Source organism: Elgaria multicarinata, chromosome 2, assembly GCF_023053635.1.
Source record: "Elgaria multicarinata webbii isolate HBS135686 ecotype San Diego chromosome 2, rElgMul1.1.pri, whole genome shotgun sequence".
Classification (NCBI taxonomy): Eukaryota; Metazoa; Chordata; class Lepidosauria; order Squamata; family Anguidae; genus Elgaria; species Elgaria multicarinata.
Window position 1 is genome coordinate 129431209 of NC_086172.1, and position 23308 is coordinate 129454516.

General features: G+C 42.2%; 1 protein-coding gene across 1 annotated transcript in view; it reads left to right on the forward strand.

Annotated features, from left to right (window-relative positions):
- The window catches only part of LOC134393426 (cytosolic phospholipase A2 epsilon-like), a 30108-nt gene extending 7576 nt beyond the window's left edge, over positions 1-22532 (forward strand). The window contains exons 6-20 of the mRNA XM_063118452.1: positions 774-816; positions 3034-3091; positions 3417-3586; positions 4021-4107; positions 4500-4537; positions 5078-5213; positions 9649-9785; positions 10924-11146; positions 12686-12800; positions 14802-14939; positions 15945-16052; positions 16978-17169; positions 20078-20247; positions 20422-20605; positions 22281-22532. Of these exons, the coding sequence (XP_062974522.1) occupies positions 774-816; positions 3034-3091; positions 3417-3586; positions 4021-4107; positions 4500-4537; positions 5078-5213; positions 9649-9785; positions 10924-11146; positions 12686-12800; positions 14802-14939; positions 15945-16052; positions 16978-17169; positions 20078-20247; positions 20422-20605; positions 22281-22489 (2008 nt within the window). The 3' untranslated portion in view covers positions 22490-22532. The remainder of the gene's footprint in view (positions 1-773; positions 817-3033; positions 3092-3416; positions 3587-4020; positions 4108-4499; positions 4538-5077; positions 5214-9648; positions 9786-10923; positions 11147-12685; positions 12801-14801; positions 14940-15944; positions 16053-16977; positions 17170-20077; positions 20248-20421; positions 20606-22280) is intronic.
- The last annotated feature ends 776 nt before the right edge of the window (positions 22533-23308 follow it).

Here is a 23308-nt window from a genome sequence, read left to right on the forward strand (position 1 = left end):
ATGGAATGCCTAAACCAACATCTCTCAGTCTTTTATACCCAGAATATTATTAGAACTTGGAGAACATCACTATTTTCCTCAGTGACAGCAAAATAAACACTTAGGCTACAATCCTAAACACACCCACAAGGAAGTATGGTCCATTGAACACTGTGAGACTTACAAATGAGTAAAGAAGCATAGAATTACTCTGTTAGTAATTGCTCCAGGCCTGGCCTGCCCTTTGACATAAGGAAACATATGTTTTAGATTTCCTCTCCTCCTATTGGACTGTATTTATTTATTGCATTTTTATACCACCCAATAGCTGAGCGGTTCACAAAAAAATGTTGTGTTTCTCAACATTTTCAGGAGTGAGTCTAAGGGCACAAACCTATCAATTGCATCCTCAATGCTCATAAGACTCTGAACTTAGAGGTTTATGTGTATCTAGTGCAGAACAGCACTTTCGGCTCTGGATATCAGCTAGATGGGCTTTTTTGCCCATCTAGCTGGGTGTCTTGGAAGAGGAAGCTGCCCTCTCCAGTCCCCTCCCCACTCACCCAAACACCCCCTTTAGCACTTCTCCAAGGTCATTTCTCTCCATGCCAGCTAGTTGAAGCACTGCCTCAGGCTTCAGATCCAGTAATCCAAAGTATCCTATTGCCCCCAGATGCTGTCTAGGGGCCATAGGATTTCTCCCTAAGACTGTTTTCATGAGAAACATGACAACTTAAAAACAATCTCTTGCATTAATGCATAATAAAATAAGTACATTGCATTTATTTTTTCAGTTCAAGTGCTCCTGAAATTCTCATTACGAATGGAGTTCTTCTGGTAATATTTATTTTCTGTGTGCTTTCTTGTATTTTAGATAATTAGTGCAGGCAATATAAAGAGATTATACATTGTATTAAAGTCAACAACTCATCATATTTCTTCTGAGTTTTCTGTTTACTTTCTCCACATAGAGTTTCCACCATATACATAGATACAGCCATGGATAGTCCATCCCTCTCTCCCAAGAAGTCTGAAATGTTTGACTTTGATACCTCAGTGTTGCTTACTGTGGGACTAGTCAGGAAGACAAAATGAGTAAGGCTACAATCCCTACAGTGGCAGTAAGTCATGCTTTCTCCCACTGTAAGGAATAGACAATAAGGCATCAAGGGACATATTGTTCCCATTGGGAAAAATACTAATGTTTGGATACTTCATTTTAAATTGTTAAATATAAAGCTGAGAAAATGAGGTGATATTGTGGTAGAGTTGCTAATTCAGTCCTATTATCTGTGATTTGTCATTCATGAGAAATTTAGTGTTTTCCTATGTCCTACTGGGCTTGTCCTACTGGACATGCCCCCCTTTTCCTTTTTCTATTTTTTTTTTGTTTGTTTGTTTCTGGTTTTATTTCCTGTTTTGGGAACTTTAAAAGAAAACAAGTTTCCCTCCCATTGACTCCAATGGGCTGGTTTAGTTTGCCCCTCCCCCAATACATGTAGCGTGTGATATGGATAACTTTAGAAAAATCCATGAAATATCTCTTTTTGCCTTCTCTGAAATCAGAACTCTGACATTGAAGAAGAAGTGGCTGCAGACGTTTTCACAACCTCACAGACAAGGCTTATGAGGATCAACCATCCTGTCTGGGATACACTCCCAGGGACTATAGGACTGCAGCCTAGTGGAGGCTGGTGGATCCAATGTCAGTGGAGTGGTGAATCCATTCTGGGTTTCAGTTGGAACCAGCCAGAACTTTAAAGGAGCTGTAGAGTTCTGACTGGTTCTGACTGAAACCCGGAGCAGATTCACTACCCCACTGTCATTGGAGCCATCAGCCTTCACTGCAGCAGCCTAACATGAAAATTAGGACTGTGCACCCCCCTCCCCGAACTGCTTCGGATCCCAATCCGGACCTTCTGGATTGGGCCCGAACCTGTTCGGGTTGATCTAGACCTCCCCTGATCTGCTCCGGAACTGGATCCGGAGCAAGATCCGGAGGTCCGGATCGATATTGGGGCCCTATTTTGCCCCCCTTCCCCACTTACTTGCCTCCGTGTTGGACAGAGGAGGCAGGTAAGTGGGGAAGGGGGGACAAAATGGGGGCTGAATAAGCCCCCCTCCTCCCTTACCTGGCTCTGCCATCTGCCGTCTGCTGCCACACGGACCGTGGCGGTGGTAGATGGTGGTGCCAGGTAAGCCCCCTACCCCCTACTTACCTGGCTCTGTCGCGGTCCGAGCAGCAGCTTCAACTGAGGCCCAGGGCCTCAGTTGAAGCCTCTGCTTGGACTGCGACAGAGCCAGGTAAGCCCCCTCCCCCTTACCTGACTCGCCCCTTCCCCTTTACCTGGCTCCACGCCCTTGCCGCACGGACTGTGGTGGCAGCAGGTAACCTCCCCATCCCCATTCCACACTTACCTGGCTCTGCCACCATCGCCACACAGACTGCAGCGGTGGTGGATGGGGAAGCTAGGTAAGCTCCCCTCCCACACCTACCTGGGTCCAGAGCTTTCCAACGGTCTGAATCGCTTTGGACCATTCCGAACCACTTCAAGCCGATCTGGACCTCCCCCAATCCGCTCTGGAACCAGGCTTCTGAGGTCCGGATCGGCCCGCTCTGCTTCGGATCTGAGGATCTGTAACGGAGCGGAGCACACCCCTAATGAAAATAACAAAAGGTGAACAAACGCCACTCATTTTTCTACTTTTTATGGATTGAGCGTCTGAAAATATAAACAACTGCTAAAATTCTAAGCAAGTGGGAAGCCTAAAATCAAATCTTCACCCTTTCCTTTTTAAAATTCACATTTAAAAATCATGTAATCAACACAATAGAAGTTGGTTCTCCCCGGCACCACCCAACCCCAGTATTCTAATTAGGCGGAGAGGTCACTGCATTCAACCACATGCTTTTGATAGGGAATGACTAGTACTGCCCAAAGGATGCTTGCCCTCATACTGTCTTCTCTTTCAAGTCCTGTCATTCTGAAATAATGTGGAGTACCAATTCGATTCTAAACTTCAAATGTCCTTCTGTTATGGTTCTTTGTGCAGTCTCGGCAAGTTTGCTGTTTGGAATTTGAGGTGGAGAAGAAAAAGGCACAAAAATCAAGTAAGATGTTCATGTCAATAAGCGTGGCTTCTCAGCGCCATCACAGGCTTACACTAACAATAATCCTTGTGGAGAATATTTAGCATAAATTCATAGCATGATTTTAAATTACATTTCTAATAAAACTTTATATATAACCTTATATAGAACCTGAGTCCTTCAAGTGTGACATTTCTCCATGCACAAATCCATATACTGGTAACCTCCTGATGGGATTACTGTGATGCATTGTACATGGGGCTGTCCTTGAAGATTTTTATAGATCTTCTTTGAGTTTAGCACAGATAATTACAACATGCAACTTAATTTTCCTTCTCTCTTTTAGATGAAGGACTATCCCTTATGGTGAAAGGATCTCATGAAGGACACCAGGAGTTTAATTTTGGCTCTAATTTTTGTGTGAGACCCACATGCCAGTCCACATTCCACTTTGTCAAATACAAGCATCCAACACTAGATGTTAAACTACCAAAGAAGGATCTAGATTACGCCTTTGTAAGTTGTTCATCAGCCTAATAATAACCTTAAAATGATTCTTGTTTCTTCATAGTTGTTAGGTTCCTTGTTGTCTTTTACCGTGTAATCTATTCTGAGAATATGTTGAAGGGTGGCATACAAAAGCTAAAATGTATAGAATAAATAAAAGAGATGCATAGATATGCAACTTTTCACTGTTTCTGGTAGTAAAAGGTGAAGACCTTTTTATTTCTCCAGCATTTCAGCTCTGCTGTTTTAAATCTGTATTTTAAATCTACATTTTATTGTAGCAGCAATGTACTTTTATATTGTAGTTTTAAGCTTTTATATTTTATATTGTTTTAATACTGTATCTTGAGGTTTTAATTTTTGTGAAATGCACAGAAAGCTTCGGCTATGGGGCAGTATAGAAATATAATAAATAAATAAATAAATAAATCTTATCTTTCCAGGGACGTTCTTCCTATAATAGAAAAGAAGGATCTTTAAAAGTAGAAATCAATTCCATTCCCAGAAGCATGAAAATTGTGCTAGCAGAGGTAAGAGTCTACTACTGCTATTTGAATATTGTTTTGAACATTCTTCTATTGGAAGGGAAATGGTTTCTTTCCCCACACAATCTATTTAATAAGGAATAATGGGGGGCAATTTATCACTGTCATTGTTGTCAATGGCTAGGTAGACTGTAGACAAGGCTGAATGTACTCTGCATGAAAAAGATTCCAAACATGCCCCAAAGTAATCCAGAGTCTGCAGTCTGAATCAATTATAGGCCAATTGCTTATTATTGGTCAGTTTTGAGGAATAAGGACATCTATGAAAAGGAACAAACAATGCATATATTTTACAGTACTTAAAAGAATGACTTATTCCGAGGAATGAAAAACATTTGTAACTCAGTGAAATTTATACCTGTATTCTGGATTTTCAGAATAATGGATTTGCTTTGCATGTGAAAACAGAAGACTGGTAAGAGTTTCATCCTCTCTCTACAATTTTAACTATTTATCTTTTTACCTGGCTGTTAGAGGAACATTCCTAAGAGAAGTTAGCTGTGTGTGCATCCATATAAAACAGGGTATTATTATTTTTTGATGAAAATGGAAAGTAATTATATGTATCTACTTCGATTTAATAAGAGCCTCATTTTATAAGAGAGAGGTGAGGCAGCTAATAGCTTCAAGGCTCTAGTCAGTCACACTTCTATGATATCATTCTGTTTAGTGCTGCCTATAATCAGAAGAACTGCTGTGTAAAAACACTGCATACGTTTGTTTGCTGCCTTGTAAAAACAAATGACGTGCCCTGTGATTCTTCTCCTGGCCCAAATTTTATAAGTTAGTTGATGCAAGATTGTTGAAAAGGTGTCTCTCAAGTTATTTCAAAACAGGCTGAATCATTTTCACTTTAAGTTCTGAAAAAGAATTTGATTTATTGCATTTTTTTTTAAAAAAAATACCATGATACAATAGGCATGCCTATATTTCTTTCTCTGTGTGGGTATTCTAGTCAGACTGGCCTAGATGTGCGCTTGGGATATGACCTTTGTCCGCAGGAGAAAGACTTCCTGCACAAAAGGAAGAACGTTGTTGCTGATGCTTTGAAAAAAGTTCTCAGACTAGAAAAGGATCTGCGGGACCATGAGGTGCGTGATAGAGAATTTTGAGTATTCCTGCTGTGTGAATTATCCCAATCGACTGCATTTGGATGGCAAGACAAGCCATCACGTATTGTGATGGGAAGGAACCTAGCCTCCTCCTGGGCTTGTGTGCTCCTTTCCCCTTTCTTCTTCCACCTGCATGGTCATGAGAAGGTGTTCAGAAACTTTGGCTTCCATTTTTTATTCACCCAAACTATGATTAATCTTTGAATTAACTGTGATTAATTTGATTAATTAAACTCTGGTTAATCTTAACTATGGTTTGTTTGAAAATGCTTACATTACTGGGAAAAAAATGATGAAAGAAAGCTGGCTTGTTTCAATAAACCACATTTAAGATTAACCACAGATGTCCAAATGTAGCCAATTACGTGGAATAGAAATCTCTTTTTCCCAAGGAAGGCAATACACTGAAAGACGTTGGGCATTTGGGGCAGTATCCAACTGGGCCACTGTGCTTACACAAGTGATGTAGCGCTAGCGTAACCAACCTGTAATGTAGTACCAATAGTGTAAGCTGGCGCAAAGACCTGCTGTGCCATCTCAGGCTATTAGCATTGCTCTAGAGGTCACCTGGTGCTGCACCAATTGCCCTGTTCGATAATTCCCATTGTATTTGTGTATTTTTTCAATATATATTTCCAATTTGAGCATCAGTCTAAGGCTTTGCTTTCTTGCTTTATTTATTTGGCTGCTAGCCCCTTGCTTTTGCCCCTTGCTTTTTCTGATCCTGATCATCTCAACAACTTCAATGGCGGCGACATCCAATAATTGTTGTTATAGTAATGAAACAGTGTTTACCAGGCTTTAGACCTAAGTAATTAGTTAAGTAAATAATTAGTTAAGCTATTGGTAAAGTAATTGTTTAAGCATGTGTTAAATTCTCCCTCTGGAATCAATTAGACTTATTAACAATGAGGGCTGCCAGGAATTAAAATCAATAATCAACTAAAGTTTTCATCAATTGGTTCATGGATACTAGGGGTGTGCACGGACCCCCCACTCCGCTTCACTTTAAGATCCGCCATTTTCGGATCGGCCCGCTCCGCCCCGCCCCCACTCCACCTGTGCCCACTCCGCTCCGCTCGGAGCTCCGGATCCGGATTGGAGCTCTGGTCCCCCCCCATAGGGGGGGTTACCGGGCCCTGCCGCCATCGCCGTCCATGCGGTGACGGCGGCAGAGCCCGGTAAGGAGGAGGGGGGCCTTACCTGCCTCCGTCCGTCACCGTCTTCAATTGAGCCCGTGGTTCCACCAGGAAGTCTGGGCCGCAAGTGCGGCCCAGACTTCCTGCTGGAACCACGGGCTCAATTGGAGACGCTGACGGACCGCGGACGGAGCCAGGTAAGGGAGAGGAGGGCGGGGGGCGTTACCGGGCCCTGCTGCCGTCGCCGCATGGGCGACAGCGACAGCGGCAGGGCCCGGTAAACCCCACTTACCTTTCCGGCGGAGCTCTGGATCGAGGCGAAGGATTCGCCTTCACCTCGATCCTCTTCGCCACGCTCCGCCGGCCCCCCAATCCTCTTCGCCTCTGCCTTAAGGGCAGGCGAAGCCCCCCGCTCCGCTACTGCTTCTCCGGTCCGATGGGTTTTATTTTTTTTACTCTATCATTAGGGATGAAATGAAAGAGCTCACTTGTTTATTTATGATGATTTTTGTTGTTGTTCTGGTGTGTTGGCTTAACAGAAAATGGAATTATTGATGTTAATGTTTAGTTCAAGCAAAGAGTGGTAGAGTTTGTTTACTAATTTTCAAGTTCATTGTCTCAAAGAGTTTTTCAGAAACTATCTTGAGTTTTTTGGAATTTTTTATTTATTTATTTGAAACATTTGTATCCCGCCCTATATCATTAAGATCTCAGGGCGGCGTACAGATAAAAGCATACAATATTAAACAATAGATATGCACAATTAAAAACAAATTAAACCATGAACCAAGTTAAAACAATATATAATTTAAAAGCAATAAAAGCAGTTAAAAGATGTTAATTGCATTTAATTGACTAACCAGCTAATGGTTTAAAAGTCAGATTCTACCAATTCTTTAATTGGTCACTAACCCTAATTAAAATGCTTTACATTGGCTGTATTGTGCATTACATCCACAGTCATGCTGTGTTTAGTAGTTTTTACTTGCCTAACTTCTAGGGCTGTGCATGCCCCTCCCCTGATCCGATCCACAACCAATCTGCAAATTCCGTACAGGTCCTCTCCGCCCCACATCGATCTGCCTATGGTTCGCTCCGCTGCGGAGCTCCGGATCCAAATCTGAGCTCTGCAGCAGTGGTGGCAGCAGCGGTGGCAGGTAAGGCCCCCCTCCCTCCTCCCCCCTTACCTGCAACTGTTGTGTTCTGGCGGCTGCTTCAACTGAGCCCAAGGACTCAAACTGGAAGACTGGTCTTCCGGTTTGAGTCCTCAGGCTCAAGTGAAGCCACTGCCGGAATGCGACAGACTCAGGTAAGAGCCTTCCCCCCTGCCCCTTACCTGGCTCTGCCGCCATCACGGCATGGATTGCGGTGGTGGTGGCAGCAGCAGGGAAGGCCCCCCTCCCTCCTTCCCCCCTTACCTGCGTCCGTCGCATTCTGGCAGCAGCTTCACCTGAGGCCGAGGCTCAAAGCGGAAGGGCAGGCTGCAGTTGCGGCCTGGTCTTCCAGTTTGAGCCTCAGCCTCAGTTGAAGCCGCCACCGGACCGCGACAGAGGCAGATAAGCCGCCCTCCCCTCTGCCCCCTTACCTAGTTCTGCCGCCATCACCACACGGACTGCAGCAGCGCCAGGTAAGCCCCCACTTACCTTTTTTTCAGAGCTCCGGATCGAGGTGAAGGATCCGCTTGGTCTTTATCTTCTTCTCCTCGATCCGCAGCCCCCTCGATCTGCTTCGTCTCCGCCTTTGTCAGAGGCGAATCAGGCCACCTCGCTATTGCTTCTTCGCTCCAAAGCAAAGTGGAGCACAGCCCTACTAACTTGTTCATACTGCCGTCTCTAATTTTTCTGGAAATGATGCAGAGAAATTTCCCACATGCAAATTCATTTCAGTGTAGGTGTGTAGATGTATATCATAACAGGTGTGACATGTCTGTTTCATATCATGATTACATGCTTCAAACAGCTGCCTAAATGTGTCACATTACCATATATGGATTATTATTTTCCTACGCAGCTATTGATTACTGTATAGGTAACAGTTGATGGTGGAAGGAGGTGAGTGTGAGATAGATGAGGATTTAAAGAAGGCATATTCACTTGGGGAAATTAGAGTGAGAACCATCAGTTTGCAATTCAGGTGACCTAATACTAGAAGCAGTGAGGCTGGTGGCTTCGATGTCAGTGGGGCGGTGAATTTGCTCCAGGTTCCAGTCAGAACCAGCTTCCTCACCTTTGATAGCTCCTTTTGAGTTTTAACTGTTTCTGACTGAAATCCGGAGCACATTCACCAGCCCACTGACATTGGGGCGGAGAGTTGGTTGTTTTATGATGATTTTAATTTTTGTGAACCGCCCAGAGAGCTTCGGCTATTGGGCGGTATAAAAATGTAATAAATAAATAAATAAATAAATAAATTGGGGCCACTAGACCCCACGGACTGGAAGGCCCTGGGCCAGCCTTACCCAACCTGGTGCCCTCCAGATGTTTTGGACTACATCAGTACCACACAGCATAATCAGTTGTCAGGGATGATGGGAGTTGTGTTCCTAACTTATGAAGGACACCAGGTTGGAAAAAGGCTGCTCTAGACTGATGTGTGATGCATAAAAGAAAAATAAGGTAGCTGTTCAATTGGATATGAAATAATTAATATCACAAACTGGAAGAATATCTCCTTGTTGGGTGTGTTCTAAGCAATATAAAGAATAGCTGATTCATTCTCTCCAGTCTGTAATTTATTTAGAATATTTTATATAATTATTTAAACACCTAAAAAGGTGCTGTAGAATTTATAATATAATACCAAGAATAACAGGATATTATATCCACTTCCCCTTGAAATATTATTTACTTATTGCATATAAGTAAAGTACACAATACACCTTCTGCCTCTCTACTGCACACCTTGGCTCTTCTCCCCACTTCAGAGAAAACCACCCTAATACCCTTGCAATTTCAAGTACTTCCCTGCCTCTTTCCTGCTAACATGCTGCCAAATTTGGCTGCCAGAAATGGATTAGCTGTAGATTTACTTTGCCAGATCCCATCATACAACAGCAGGGCAGCCAGATCCCTTGTTAGATGACAGAGCTGCAAACTGCACCGGTCACTCTGTTCTTTTTAGTTTGTGTTCAAAAGTATTTCATTTCCCTTACCTGTAAAGGGAGGGACGGGGTCAGAGACAGACAAGGACCAACCGTAAACCTTGAGCTTGAATACTTCTTACCAATCCCTTGTTTCATCCCTCTGTGCCTTAGCCTGCTTATTTATGCATTCCAGGTTCCAGTAGTGGCAATCATGACAACAGGGGGCAGTACAAGATCACTGACGGCATTGTATGGAAGCCTACGTGGTCTTCAGAAGTTAAATCTCTTAGACTGTGCTACATATATAACTGGTTTGTCTGGCACAACATGGTAAGGACACAGACATCATGTGATATATGAAAGGTTAGAAGTTTGGTTTGTTCAAACTACGTCTTGCTTGGCTGAATATATAATGGAACTGTTGATCCATTTCAGAATCAAGGCTGTGGCCTGTTATTCTTTATGAAGCTTTCCCAGTGACCTTTTAATTTAATCTGAGTTAAGAAGCAAGAGCAGGTTTAGTCCTGAATATTCGGCGGATGTACAAAAATTTCATTCCTGTTCACAAGTCATGTGAACATGTACTGTTCGCAAGTAGGAACTTAATTCTCAGGAATTTCTCAAACTTGCTGTGACATTCGAAAGTGTGCAGTTGCAGAAATCTCCGTTTGGGAAATCTCTCCGAGTTTCACATTTTCATGCTTTAGCCTCTGGGGGAAATGTGCATTTTTCTAATCAAAAAACAAACAAACACCAACTCGCATTTAGGAATACAAATGATGCAAAACAACCTTTGAGGAATAATTCAGAGAATGTCAATGAACTCAAATATTGTATATTTACCCCCACCCTTGTGTATATATATGTGCACAGGAAATCCTGGCAACAGAGAGTATCCTTAGCAAATTGTTCTTTTCCAACTGTTCTCCATTTGTGAAAGTGGGGATGAACTAAAGTCCCAGTTCACACTACTTTGGGGCAGGACATAGAGATGGTACAATGGGGACATGAGAGAAGTTTATAGCATTATGAATTATGTGGACTGGAAAAAGATATTTATTTATTTTCATCAACTTCAGAGGGTTCAGGGGCCATTCCCACACCCCAGACACCCCATTTGGATGCAATGGAGAGGGGGGAAATAAAAATTTGACAGTGTGCCACTATGGTGCATTAAAAGTTTGAATTTAACTTGTACTCAAGCTTAATTTGACCTTTACGTTCATGCCAGGAGGGGTCCTCTGTTAGATATTGCGGTCCCAAGCCATGTAAAGCTTTATAGGTCAAAAACAGCACCTTAAATCAGGCTTGGAAACATGCAGGCAGCCCATGCAAGCAGGCCGGAATAGGTGCTTGTGGACTTTTGGGGAGGTGTCTGTCTGGAAAGGGGATGACAGACTAGATGGACTTTTGCTCTGATCCAGCAGGGCGGCGGCTTATATTTCTAAGCACATATTTCTCTTCTCAGGACCATGGCAAATTTGTACAAAGATGCTTGTTGGTCAAAAAAGGATCTGAATGAGCAAATCAGTGAGGTTAAAAAACACGTGACTAAAAGCAAGCTGGAGTGCTTTTCGATGGAGCGTTTGAAATATTACAACAGGCAGCTGCAAGAGCGGAAACAAGAGGGACAAAAGACATCTGGGATCGATCTATGGGGATTGATTATTGAATATTTGTTAAACGATGGGGTACGGTATGTTTGTTATTTCTTGTATTAAACAGCACACACCCATGTACTTACAGTCACACCTGAGAATGATCACCCTTGCATAATATAAATTAGACATTTAAAACTCCAGGCCTTTCAAGGTTGGGGAGACTAGAGTACATAAGCTGTGCTTGGACTGAGAAAGAGATCATTTTCCATAACTGTATGGACATTGTTATTGTTCTTTTTGTTGAATGTTTATTCCTGTTAAATAGGTTTTGCAGGTATCTGAAATAACACAACTCCCCACAAAGCCTGAAATTTTGCACTTTTGAACCAATATTTAAACTAAAACTCAATCATCCTTCATAATTTGCAGTTCTCCAAATTTTGCAATAGTGTTCTCTAGGTGGGGGAGAGAGAATGGGTTACAAAACTGCAGATATTAGGGGAAAGTCCATATTAGTGAAAATAATGTTTAAATGCTAATAAAATATTTTTGCAAGTAATATTAGGAAAATTGCTTGAATTCTGAAAAAAAACAGATCAAAAATGTATATGGATTTTCATGTGATTTTTTAAAAAAATAAACAAACTCCAAATTCAAGTTTAATCGAATTTAAGATTGGAAAAATGAGTTTGTGACAAACTGAAGTTAAAGGATACAAAAATGAGAAACTGACAGAAATGGAAATTGACAGATTCATGCAATCCTAGGTGTTTGATCCTTGTTGCCAGAGACCTTGACAATTCCCCCAATTGCCTTTAAGGCTGATTCAGGGGACTGCATTAATTTATTTATTCATTATTTTATTTATTACCTTCTTTTTTTATTACACAATAGCCAAAGCTCTCATTTAGGGCCTAGTATAGGGTGACCATATGAAAAGGAGGACAGGGCTGCTGTGTCTTTAACAGTTGCATAGAAAAGGGAATTTCAGCAGGCGTCATTTGTATATATGGAGAACCTGGTGAAATGCCCTCTTCATCACAACAGTTAAAGCTGCAGGAGCTATACTAGAGTGACCAGATTTAAAAGAGGGCAGGGCACCTGCAGCTTTAAGTGTTGTGATGAAGAGGAAATTTCACCAGGTTCTCCATATATACAAATGACACCTGCTGAAATTCCCTTTTCTATACAACTGATAAAGATACAGCAGCCCTGTCCTCCTTTTCATATGGTCACCCTGGCCTAGTAGCTCTTGGTGATTATAGACTATCTTCACACTGGGCTGATCCAGTGTTTGAACCCTCATATTTGTGATGGCCAAGTGTCCCATGGAATGACGTTGCTAAAAATCATTAGCTTTCCCAGGCTGCTTGACATTCTATGTCTCAAATCTATGTTGAGTTGTTGTTGGGGTACAACAAACTTCCAATAGGATTTCCTGTGCTGCATAAGCTGTAGTGATGAAACCCTATTTATGTATAAGTTTCAGCACTTGCTAAATTCTTGATTCTGGAAAGAAATAAACATATTCTCCTATATAGTATTCCACAATCAAATATACTGAATATTCCATTTGCTGCCATTTTAATTTCTTCTTAGTCAATCTTCTGTTTCTTTCAAACATCACAGAAAGACAACCATAAACTCTCTGAACAACAGCAAGCAGTGAATGAGGGTCAGAATCCTTTGCCAATTTATACTGCAATCAATGTGAAAGAGAAATACAGCACTATGGATTTCAAAGGTAGTAGCAATGCCTAGTGGCCTCTCTGCTTGACATTGTGGCTGGACTCTCACGTCCTGAAGCTTTTGTGCAACAGGTGGCGGGGCTAGGTCACAGTCTGATAATGGCTCATATTTTGAAAGCCATCTGGGACACCTTTGTGGAAAGATGGGACAACAACCTAGCCACAGTAGTGCATGCACTGGTAACTTCCAGACTAGACTACTGTAATGCACTCTATGTGGGGCTGCCCTTGAAGACGACTCGGAAGTTGCAGCTAGTGCAAAATGCAATCGCTAGACTGCTGACCACTATATCTCACAGAAACCATATAACACCAGTCTTAAAGGAATTGCACTGGCTGCCTAATCACTTCCAGTCAGAATTCAAGGTGTTGGTAATGACGTTTAAAGCCCTAAATGGCTTGGGACCGCAATACTTGAGGGAGCACCTCTGCCTATGTATATTCCTGGCTGAGATTTGAGATCTGTTGGAGGAGCCCTCCTCTGCATCCCACCGACATGAGAGATATGCTATGATGGGATGTGGGAGAGGGCTTTCTCTGTTGTGGCACCCCAGCTGTGGAATGCCCTCCCCTTGGAGGCCTGACTGGGGTGGGCACTGGTTTCATTTCAGTGCCAAGTTAAGACATGGCTTTTTAACAAAGCCTTTGATAGCTAAATTCACTAAGCCTGTACACAGTTTTAATGTTTTAATAAGCCACACCGGACTAGGACTTATTTCTGAGAAAACATGCATAGCATTGGCTGTCCAGTGTTCCAGTGCTACTCCACATTAGTTCCTATGTGCAAGGTTTAAAAATGTCCCAATAATGTGCTTCAATTGAACACTGAAATTTAGAGGAAATGTTTCATCAGAACTCCATTTCTAGCACTGACTAACAAATTAACAAACCTAGCTCAGAGCACCTGCTTTGCTCTGAGGTCCCCAGTTTGATCCCCGGCTTCTCCAGGTAGAGAGAGGAAAGACTCCTGCCTGAAACCCTTGAGTGCCTCTGCCAGTAAGGGCCATCCTAGACATACCTGATAATCTGTGTGGGAGGAGGGGCCAGCCTGCGCTACAAGTAGCGTGGGCTACCACCCCAGTCTACACATCAGACGTGACAGGCTGCAGGAAGGACCTGTCGCATCCGCCATTTTTTATTTTTAAAGGGCCGGGTGCGCAGGAGTGCACCATCGACCGGTAAGTGGTTGTTGTTGTTTTTAAAAAGGATTCCCCCCCCCCCGGCTGTGATTTCCCCATCTCCGGTTTTTCCCTACGATCTCCCCCCCCCCAATCTCTCCCCCTGCCCCAATGGGCCCAGCGCCCCTGCGGAGCACTGCGCCCTGTCTGCCGCTTTTCCTGGCTACTCACGAGTAATTGCGGTAGCCAGGAAAAGCGGCGGACTGGTCTACACACCCATGGTCATGGGCTCATCCTGAGACCGCGGGAAATACCGGGCCACAAGCAGTGCCGGTTATCCCAGGCCAAGGGATGGTTACCCCTGCCTGAGCCTGGGATCCCCTGTGCGTCATCTGGATGCACAGGGGTGAACCCGGGGCTCGCACCAGGCTAACCCATCATCTAGCAATTGCCTCAGTGTCAACAGTACTGGGCTAGATGGACCAATGGTGTTAACTCAGTACAAGGCACCTTCCCAGGTTCCTATATTGCAGTATGCCAAGGCCCCACCTGTTAATTTACAGATGTGATAAGGGGCGGGGTGAGGGAGAAGAAGAGAGGCCCGCTCCATTCAGAAGACACCTTAAACCACGGCTTTAACCATGGTGGTTAAGCCAGAAAGCTGAGCTGTGTTAAGAAGACACCTTCAACCATGGCTTTAACCATGGTTAATAAAGCAAAAGGCCTTATTCACCATGGTTAAAGCTGTGGTTTAAGGTGTCCTCTGAACAGGCCCAGAGAGTCCTGTTGCACAAGGAGATGCCTGCTCACCTGACATAGCTGGATGTAGCCCAGTGACAGAGATTTGTTTCATTTCTGTATATGTGATTCGTTTTGAAGAATGGATGGAGTTTTCACCCTATGAAGTGGGGATACTAAAATATGGAGCTTTCGTTCGGACTGAAGATTTTGGAAGCGAGTTCTTCATGGGGCGACTGATGAAGAGGCTTCCAGAGACTCGGATCTGTTACCTGCAAGGTAATAATAGGAATTGTTGTCTGGTTAATATTAAACTAGCAACAACACAACAGAAGCACAGCATATTACTCCTATGCTCCCAGAAGATCTCTAGACTAGGGCCTGAGCCACACTGGAATAGCAGTAAACTGGGACAATCCAGCCGCACAGCCGTTCCTTGATCATGCATCTCTTTACAGGTTGCACTTGTTAGTGTAGAGTTCATATCTACAATGTTTTGCAAAATAAATAAATAAATAGATTCCCCCCCCAATCTATACTTTTATTTATTTGCCACAAAACAACCAAAACACGGACAAAAACAGATACATAAGGAAAAGGAAAAAGAAACAATATACAATTTACAATACAACACAGACATCTACTAAAATAAACACAGTTACATAAGGCTATAAATCATTTGAAGCGATCATCAAGCTGGACGGCAAACATCAATTATCTCCAGTTTACCAGAAACGAATTTCATCACAGCAAGCTAGTATAAATATCATAGGCAAAATTACAAATTATATATAAAACCCACAAACAAATAACTCATCTTTTTGCAGCTCTTGTATGTAGTCAATAAAAGGTTTCCAGTCCATTACATATGAATCTAATTTTTTTCATTTACTAACGCTGTTAATTTCGCCATCTCCACCAATTCCAACATCTTAAGTAGCCATTCTTCCATTGTTGGTACTTGCATTTTCTTCCAATATTGGGCATATAGTAGTCTTGCGGCTGTCACCATATGTTGAACTAACAGTCCTTTTGCTTTTAATTGATCATCCATAAGTCCAAGCAAAAACATTTCTGGTTTCATTTCTATATTTAATTTTAAAATTGTTTGCATCAATGCATGTATTTTAACCCAGTATGCTTTTGCTCTTTTACAAGACGACCACATGTGATAAAACGTCCATTCTTGTAATAAATGAATAGAATTTCAATAGAGGTATGAAATATCTTACCACTAAGCCTTGACTCTATTGTTACCTTTATCACTTCTCCCTTTCTTTATAGGCATGTGGAGTAGTATATTTTCCCTGAATCTGCTGTATTTCTGGAATACATCTCACAGTTCAGAGGACTTCTGGCACAAGTGGACACATAACCGAATAGTTGATATTGGTTGGTTATACTCATACCTGGCTGTTGTCCTCTTATTCATGTTCTGAACGGATCTATGAACAATTTTTTTAAAATGCTATTGAACTTTGACATCTCCAAAGGAATTTTGGCTTCTGCAAACATGTTTGTCCATATTTTTTTCAGATGTATATTTCTATTTATTAGACAAGGGTGGGCAGAATGTAGATTGGTATGTCTGTACCACTAGATTGGAATGTAGATTTGTGAACCGCCCAGAGAGCTTCGGCTATTGGGCGGTATAAAAATGTAATAAATAAATAAAAATAAATAAATAAATAAATATGTACAGGCAGATCTCTGAGTTGTTTGGGGTAGATCTCCAGGGGCTTTCTGACTTATGAGACTAAGGGGATTGAAACACACACACACACACACACACACCTCATCCATGGCTGCTTTTGTACTAATTGCTTATCTCTCCGCCTCATTTTTTCCCATCTGTAAAACATGGGTGCAAACAGGTGGATTTGGACCAGATATTTGTTCAGCGATCTTGGCCAGTTATCTCTGAACCTATGGGAGCTCAGAAATAGATGAGTATATATCCCAATATAGGGGTCATGAAGTGCAGTAGATAATCAACTTTGTCCCTGAGCCATTATTTTGTGTCTAGCTCAGCTTGGTAAATGTCAGTATTCTAGAAATAAATAAATAAATAAATAAATTTGAAAGGGTGGTTCAGAATTATTTTCTGTTTTTGCTGATTGTCCTTTTACAAAGCACTGCAGTTTTGGAATGTTATACCAAATACATAAACAACTTCTAGACCAGCCTTCCTGACCTGGTAACCTCTGTATGTGTTGGACTACAACTCTTAGCATCCCCAGCCAGCTGGAACCACATTGGAGAAGGCTGCTCTAGACCAACCACAAAACATTTCATTGTTGCTTCTTCTCCTTTGTAGATGAAGAGCCTCATCTGCCTACCAGACCGCATGAACAAAAGACACATCTGTACACACCTGCAGGACCTCTCTCCACTGCTTTTAGAGACGTGCTGACTGATCGCCTGTCAGTTGCCCAGTACCACAACTTCATGAGGGGTCTCCAGTTAGACAATAGCTACCTGGAGAATAACAAGTTCTGTAGATGGAAAGGTATTTTCATACAGTCTTGCAACACTTATTCACACCCTTGTAACCTCCTGTTTGGATTATTTCAATCTGGTATATCTGAGGCTGCCTTTGAAGAGAGTCTGTAAATTTCAGTTAGTCCAAAAGAGGATGCTTAGACTGCTAACTGAGACTGGCCAATATGTTTATTTCTGGGCCCAATTCATAGGACTGGTCAATTCCTAAATGGGACCAGGTTACCTGAAGGAACATCTCATTCCATATTTAGCTACCAAGTCATTAAGATCATCATCTGAAGTCCTCTTCCAGGTGCCCCTGCCAAATGAAACAAAGCAGGTGGCTACAGAAGAGAGGGCACCTATGTTATGGTATTTCTGGCACCAGGTGAAGACCTTTTTATTCTCCCAGGCATTTTAACAACTATTCTTTGCTGCTGGTTTTACCTTGGTTTTATTCTCTGCCATTTTTATTTTTGTGGTTTAATACCTGTACTGTATGTTTTTAATGTACTGTACACTACCCAGAGAACTTCACTTATTGGGCGGTTTAAAAGCACAGTAAATATATAAATAAAATGAATAAAGATGCAATCCTGTGCATGTCCGGACAGAAAAAAAGGTCTACAATTCGCAGTATGTCTCAGCCAGCAAGGCCTTTTTTCTGTCTAAGCATGCATAGGATTGTACCTTAAAATATTTTAATGCAAGAATAGGCAGCATAAGACACTCAGGTTGCCAAGGCCCTTCACTCCAACTTACCAGCCCATAGGCTGGTCACCATTTTGTTGTAGTGTGGGTCTGTTTGGGTGCTAGATATTGTTGTGGAATTTCCCATTATCTACATATGGATTTTAATGCATTAGGTGGCAGTGGTTGTGGAGTGATTGAGCTTTAGCAGTCTGTGGCTTAAAACAATATCAAAATACATTTAGATCTGTATTTTGGGAGAAAATTCATTAACATGTTAATACTATACTCCCTGGGACAATGTAGCGGGGCCATAGAAAATGTCGTATCTCCCCCTCAGGGGTGGGGAAGAGGTCTTCCCTCAAATGGTCCATTTCTTCTCTGACATTGGAAGAAGAGGCTGTGGTTCCACAGCATCTATAGCCTTCCCAATTCCAGCCACGCACCCAAACTGGTGGTTTTCCCTCCAATTAGTTTCAATGGAAGGAGAGAGAAACCAATGTGCTTCTTCTCTTCCACTTTGAGCCTGCCGGCATCAGCCCAACAAGGCTTTGGATCCTTCAGAGGCTCCAACATCAGAGCTCTCCGCACCTAACAGTAGGATTGCACTTGCAGATCCACAGATTCTCCCACCGTGCCGAGTGGCCCACCACAGCACGTTTTCTTTCTCCCCTTTCCAACATCCAAGTACGGATGTCAGAGAAGAACTTGTCTCAGAGGTTTCCAAGATGTCGGGGTGGGGTGGGTGTCCAAGGTTGGATTTCTCCCTCTGCAAGGGTTGTGAGCCCTTCCAACATGTAGTTACCCAGCATGTCGATCTCCAAACCCATAGGCTTTATTATGTGGAATAGACAGTCTTTCAGTTCTGGTTCTAGTACCTTATTTCTTCGATTCTAAGACACACTTTTTTTCCCCATAGAAACATCTCTAAAAATGGGGTGCATCTTAGAATCGCAGGTGTGTCTTAGGTTTTTTTTTTCTGTTGGTGGTACTGAAATTAGTGTGTGTCTTACAATCGATGGCAGCTTACAATCGAAGAAATACGGTACTTGATTAAACTGCCCCAGCCATAAGTAGTTTACCCAAAGTTCCCTTTGAGAGATGTACTACGGTAGGATCAAAAGATGCTGCAAATCTAATATTACACATTCAACACAGACCTAGCAAGTCTTCTTCAGTCCTCCCCTCAGGGAGGGTCTTTTCCCAAAGATCTCGTGTGATGGACTAATATGTAGAATGCCTTCATTCCTTTGGTTGCTCTGCCCATTTAGAGCAGCGTCCGGCCCTTGCACCTGCCAAGTCCTCTCCCTCCCCTTGTGTAAGTTGCTGAATTCTCACAGAGGGAGAAACGGTATCCATGTCTAACTGATTAACACACACGAGAGAAGATTCCTCTCTGTTTCCTGGAGTCTCTTGGGGACTTTCCTTCTCTGCCTCCTGGCCAATCTCTTCTTCTGACTCTGATTTTGATCCCCTGGTCTCCACAAGGAGTCAGGACCCAATCCTGACAAGGACAGCCCTCTTTTTCCACCCTTTGAGGGGGAGATTCAGCGTTTCTTATGACCCCCTGGGACGCCCTCCCAAGAACCATAGGGTTGCAGCATTAGAAATACATCTATAAGTGTATATTTAAATGCACATTTTTGTGTGGATTAAAAGAAATCACAGATTATGGAGGAAATTTGATGCAATGGATTTACACTTGAACACATTCAACAGTGATATAGACAGGAAATAGACGCATTTGTCCATTTTGTACACCAACAACAACTAACTTTGGGGGATTGTATTTGGTTGTATGTAAACAGTTCAACTGGGATGTGAAATCAGCTGCACCTGAACCAATACACAGAGCTGTTTCAAGCTAACCCCCACTAAATTGCTGTGAGAACTGGGGTAGGGTGACCATATGAAAAGGAGGACAGCGCTCCTGTATCTTTAATAGTTGTATTGAAAAGGAATATCAGCAGTTGCCATTTGTATGCATACAGCACCTGGTGAAATCCCCTCTTCGTCACAACAATTAAAGCTGCAGGAGCTATACTAGAGTGATCAGATTCAAAAGAGGGCAGGGCTCCTGCAGCTTTAACTGTTGTGATGAAGAGGGAATTTCATGCATACAAATGTCACCTGCTGAAATTCCCTTTTCAGTACAACTGTTAAAAATACAGGAGCCCTGTCCTCCTTTTCACGTATACTGGGGCTTCCTCTGTTCCTTTTACCATAATTTTTCTTCTGCCTTTTAGATACTGTACTAGATTCTTCTTCGCCCAATCAGCTGACCCAAACAGAAGAATACTTATCCCTAGTAGATACTGGATTCTTCATCAATATTAGCTGTGCACCTCTGCTGAGACAAGAGAGGAAGGTGGATGTTATCATACATTTAAATTATAGTGCAGGATCACAGTCAATGGTAAGATACATGGCTTTTCCTCTGTTTAACTTTATTTTTCAATAAGGATTCTGTATTCACACACAATTTCCACTTCCACTGCACTTCATGAAGCCCCACCTAAAATCTGTTGCACCTGGGAATCTCATCCCCATATTTACCATTCTATTTTTTATTTTATTTTTTGTAATCTAGCCCCTGAAGCAATCATGCAAATACTTTGCAGAACAAGGAATCCCATTTCCCAAAGTTGTGCTGAATGACGATGACAAGCTTCTGAAGGAATGCTATTTATTTGAAGATGCGGAGAACACGGAAGCACCAATATTACTATTCTTTCCACAAGTGAACGATACCTTTCGCTATTACAAAGCACCGGGTATGCTGTCAACATCATCATTATTTATTTTTATCAACATAGTAAAATCTCTATACATTTTGATTTCTAGAGTGACATAATAAGAACGGCAAGTACCTGTTTGAGGAACAAACTATGTAAATGTTGTCAGAGGGGTAGAGGAAGGGGAAAGACAGAAAATCCTTTAAAAACCATTTTAGATGCAAAAAGTCTTTTAAAAACCATGTGTCAATCCTCAAAAATCAACTACTTCTGTAATTGCAAATGATGATCTTTGCCGAAAATAGTTAATTCTGCCATTTATTTATTTAGTTGTTTATTTATTTATGTATTTAAACATTTGTATCCTACCCTGTATCATTGAGATCTCCGGGCGGCATACAAATAAAATCAGAACAATATAAACATAAATAATATCCACAGTTTAAAAAGCGTTAAATCATTAACAAATTATTTATTTATATGCTTGTTTGATTAATAATACAGATATTTGTATTATGCCTTTCTATCTAAAAGCCTCCTATGCAGCTAACAATAATTTAAAGACAGATGAAACATTTTAAAGCACAGATAAAGACAGATAAAACATTTTAATAACAACTATCCACAATAGGCTGCTAAGTAATCAGTACTCAACAGATCGATCTAAACAATCATCAGTTTCTTCCGCTTGTAAAACGACTGTGTTTTTAGTAACTGCCTGGAAGGCAATCAGTGTTGGTATTTCATAGCCCATCCATGGCCCTTTCTACACCTCAGGGTTATCCCAGGAAAATGGAAGGATTGTCCCTGTCTGCTCCCTGGATCCCCTGTGTGGCATTAGGATGCACAGGAACGATCCAGGGACTATCCTGGGGGGAAAGGCAGGTGTAGAAACTGCCTATGGTTCTGAAATTATAGATGCTGCAAGTTTTGAGTCCATAATCTTCTAAGGACCACAGTTACAAAGATCCTTTTAAGCATTGCTAAGAAAGTAGAGTTTCAGAGGAAATACTGTCACTGCTCACTTGAGCATGGGAAATTTTGCCAACATTGCTGAACCTCAATTGGCATCTTAAATTAGTTGATGATGATTGTACCAGCCTCCTATAAGCGAAATCAGGGGTAGCGAAGATGACCTGCAACTCCCATCTACCTTAGCCAGTATAGCCAATGGTGGAGGATGAAGCGTTCCACTCCACCAACATCTGGTGAGCTCCACACAGTGAAGGCTAATAGCACCAATGTCAGTGGGGTGGTGAATCTGCTCTGGGTTTCAGTCAGAACCAGTCAGAATTCTAATGGAGCTATCCAAGTTTGACCTTTCCTCTTCCAGATGATGTAATGTATTGTAGGGGATTTTCTGCTTGAATCAGAGATGTCAGGCATGCAGCAAGATCTCATTATCTTTCATTCTTTTTTGTTTGTTCGTTTGAATGAAATTGTTGGCTAACACTATATTGATGGGATTGTAAACTGGACCTACGTCTTTGTGGTGGTTACTATGATTCACTGCGGAATAGTAGCAAAGCAGTGACCACACAGTGCCAGTAGTTTAAGGGCAAAACATATCTCTTTGCTCTAATTCTGGGACAAAGATATGACCCACATCCGTGTGTGTTTGTGTGTATGCACACATCTGCTGAATATGTGCGTAGAAGCTTGTTTTTTGCAGATACCATTCTTACAGCTCTATCTTACTACCATGTTTTCTTAGGTGTAAAACGCTCTGAGTCAGAAATGAAAGATGGAGATATTGATATTTCCAGTAACAGCACACCCTACTCTACATACTCATTGACATTCAGTAAGGAAGAATTCGATCAGCTGGTGGAACTCAGTGAATACAATATTCTGAATAACCAACATAAGATTCTGCAGTGCTTGAATAGAGCAGTGGAACGGAAAAAAGTACTTATGCAATAGTCTTCTTTACTGAGCACTTTTGTGGATGAGATAAGATGTTGGAACGTGGAGCCAGGTCTGAGTGTTCATAAATCTAACTGAATTTCACTTTGAGCCCATCAAGGGACTGTACCAGATAAACCAAGCAATCCAACTTAGGGCACTGAGCAAAGTCAGCTTTCCCCAGCACTTGTAGTCCCTTTGTGAGTGGCTGGTGTGCTAAGACAGCATGTCAGGCACCTGAAAACTAGGGCCATAGCTAAACTGGGCGAAATTATTTATTATTATTATTATTATTTATTTAATAATAATAAATCCTGGGGTGATCCCTGGGATCGTCCCTGTATGTCCACATGATGCACAGGGGATCCCGGGAGCAGGGAGGGATGATCCCTCCCTTGCCCCGGGATCTCGCCCTCCCCTTCGAGCCCACATTTTCCACGGTCTCGGGTTGATTCCGAGACTGCGGAACATGTGTGCGGGACCCATGCATAGGGGTGTGGTGGGGGGAGCAGGGAAATTAATTTAAAACAAAAAACAAAAAAAACCCTACCCTTTGTACACAAGCGTTTGTGTGCTCTTCTTCTTTAACAACAACAAAAAAGGGCGGGCACGACATCCTCTCCCTCCGAAGTTGTCACAGGCCACGTTTAAACAGAGGGGGAGATCTCGTAATAAACATATCGCAAGATCCTCACCTCTCCATCACGCTAAACCTGTAGGTCTAGCTGAGGCCTAGATATCTTCAGTGCTGATTCCTCCAAAGTTGGTTACTGCTAGTCAAGTGTACTAGCATATCAGCTCAACAGCAAAATCATCGTACAAAATCAAAACTATAGC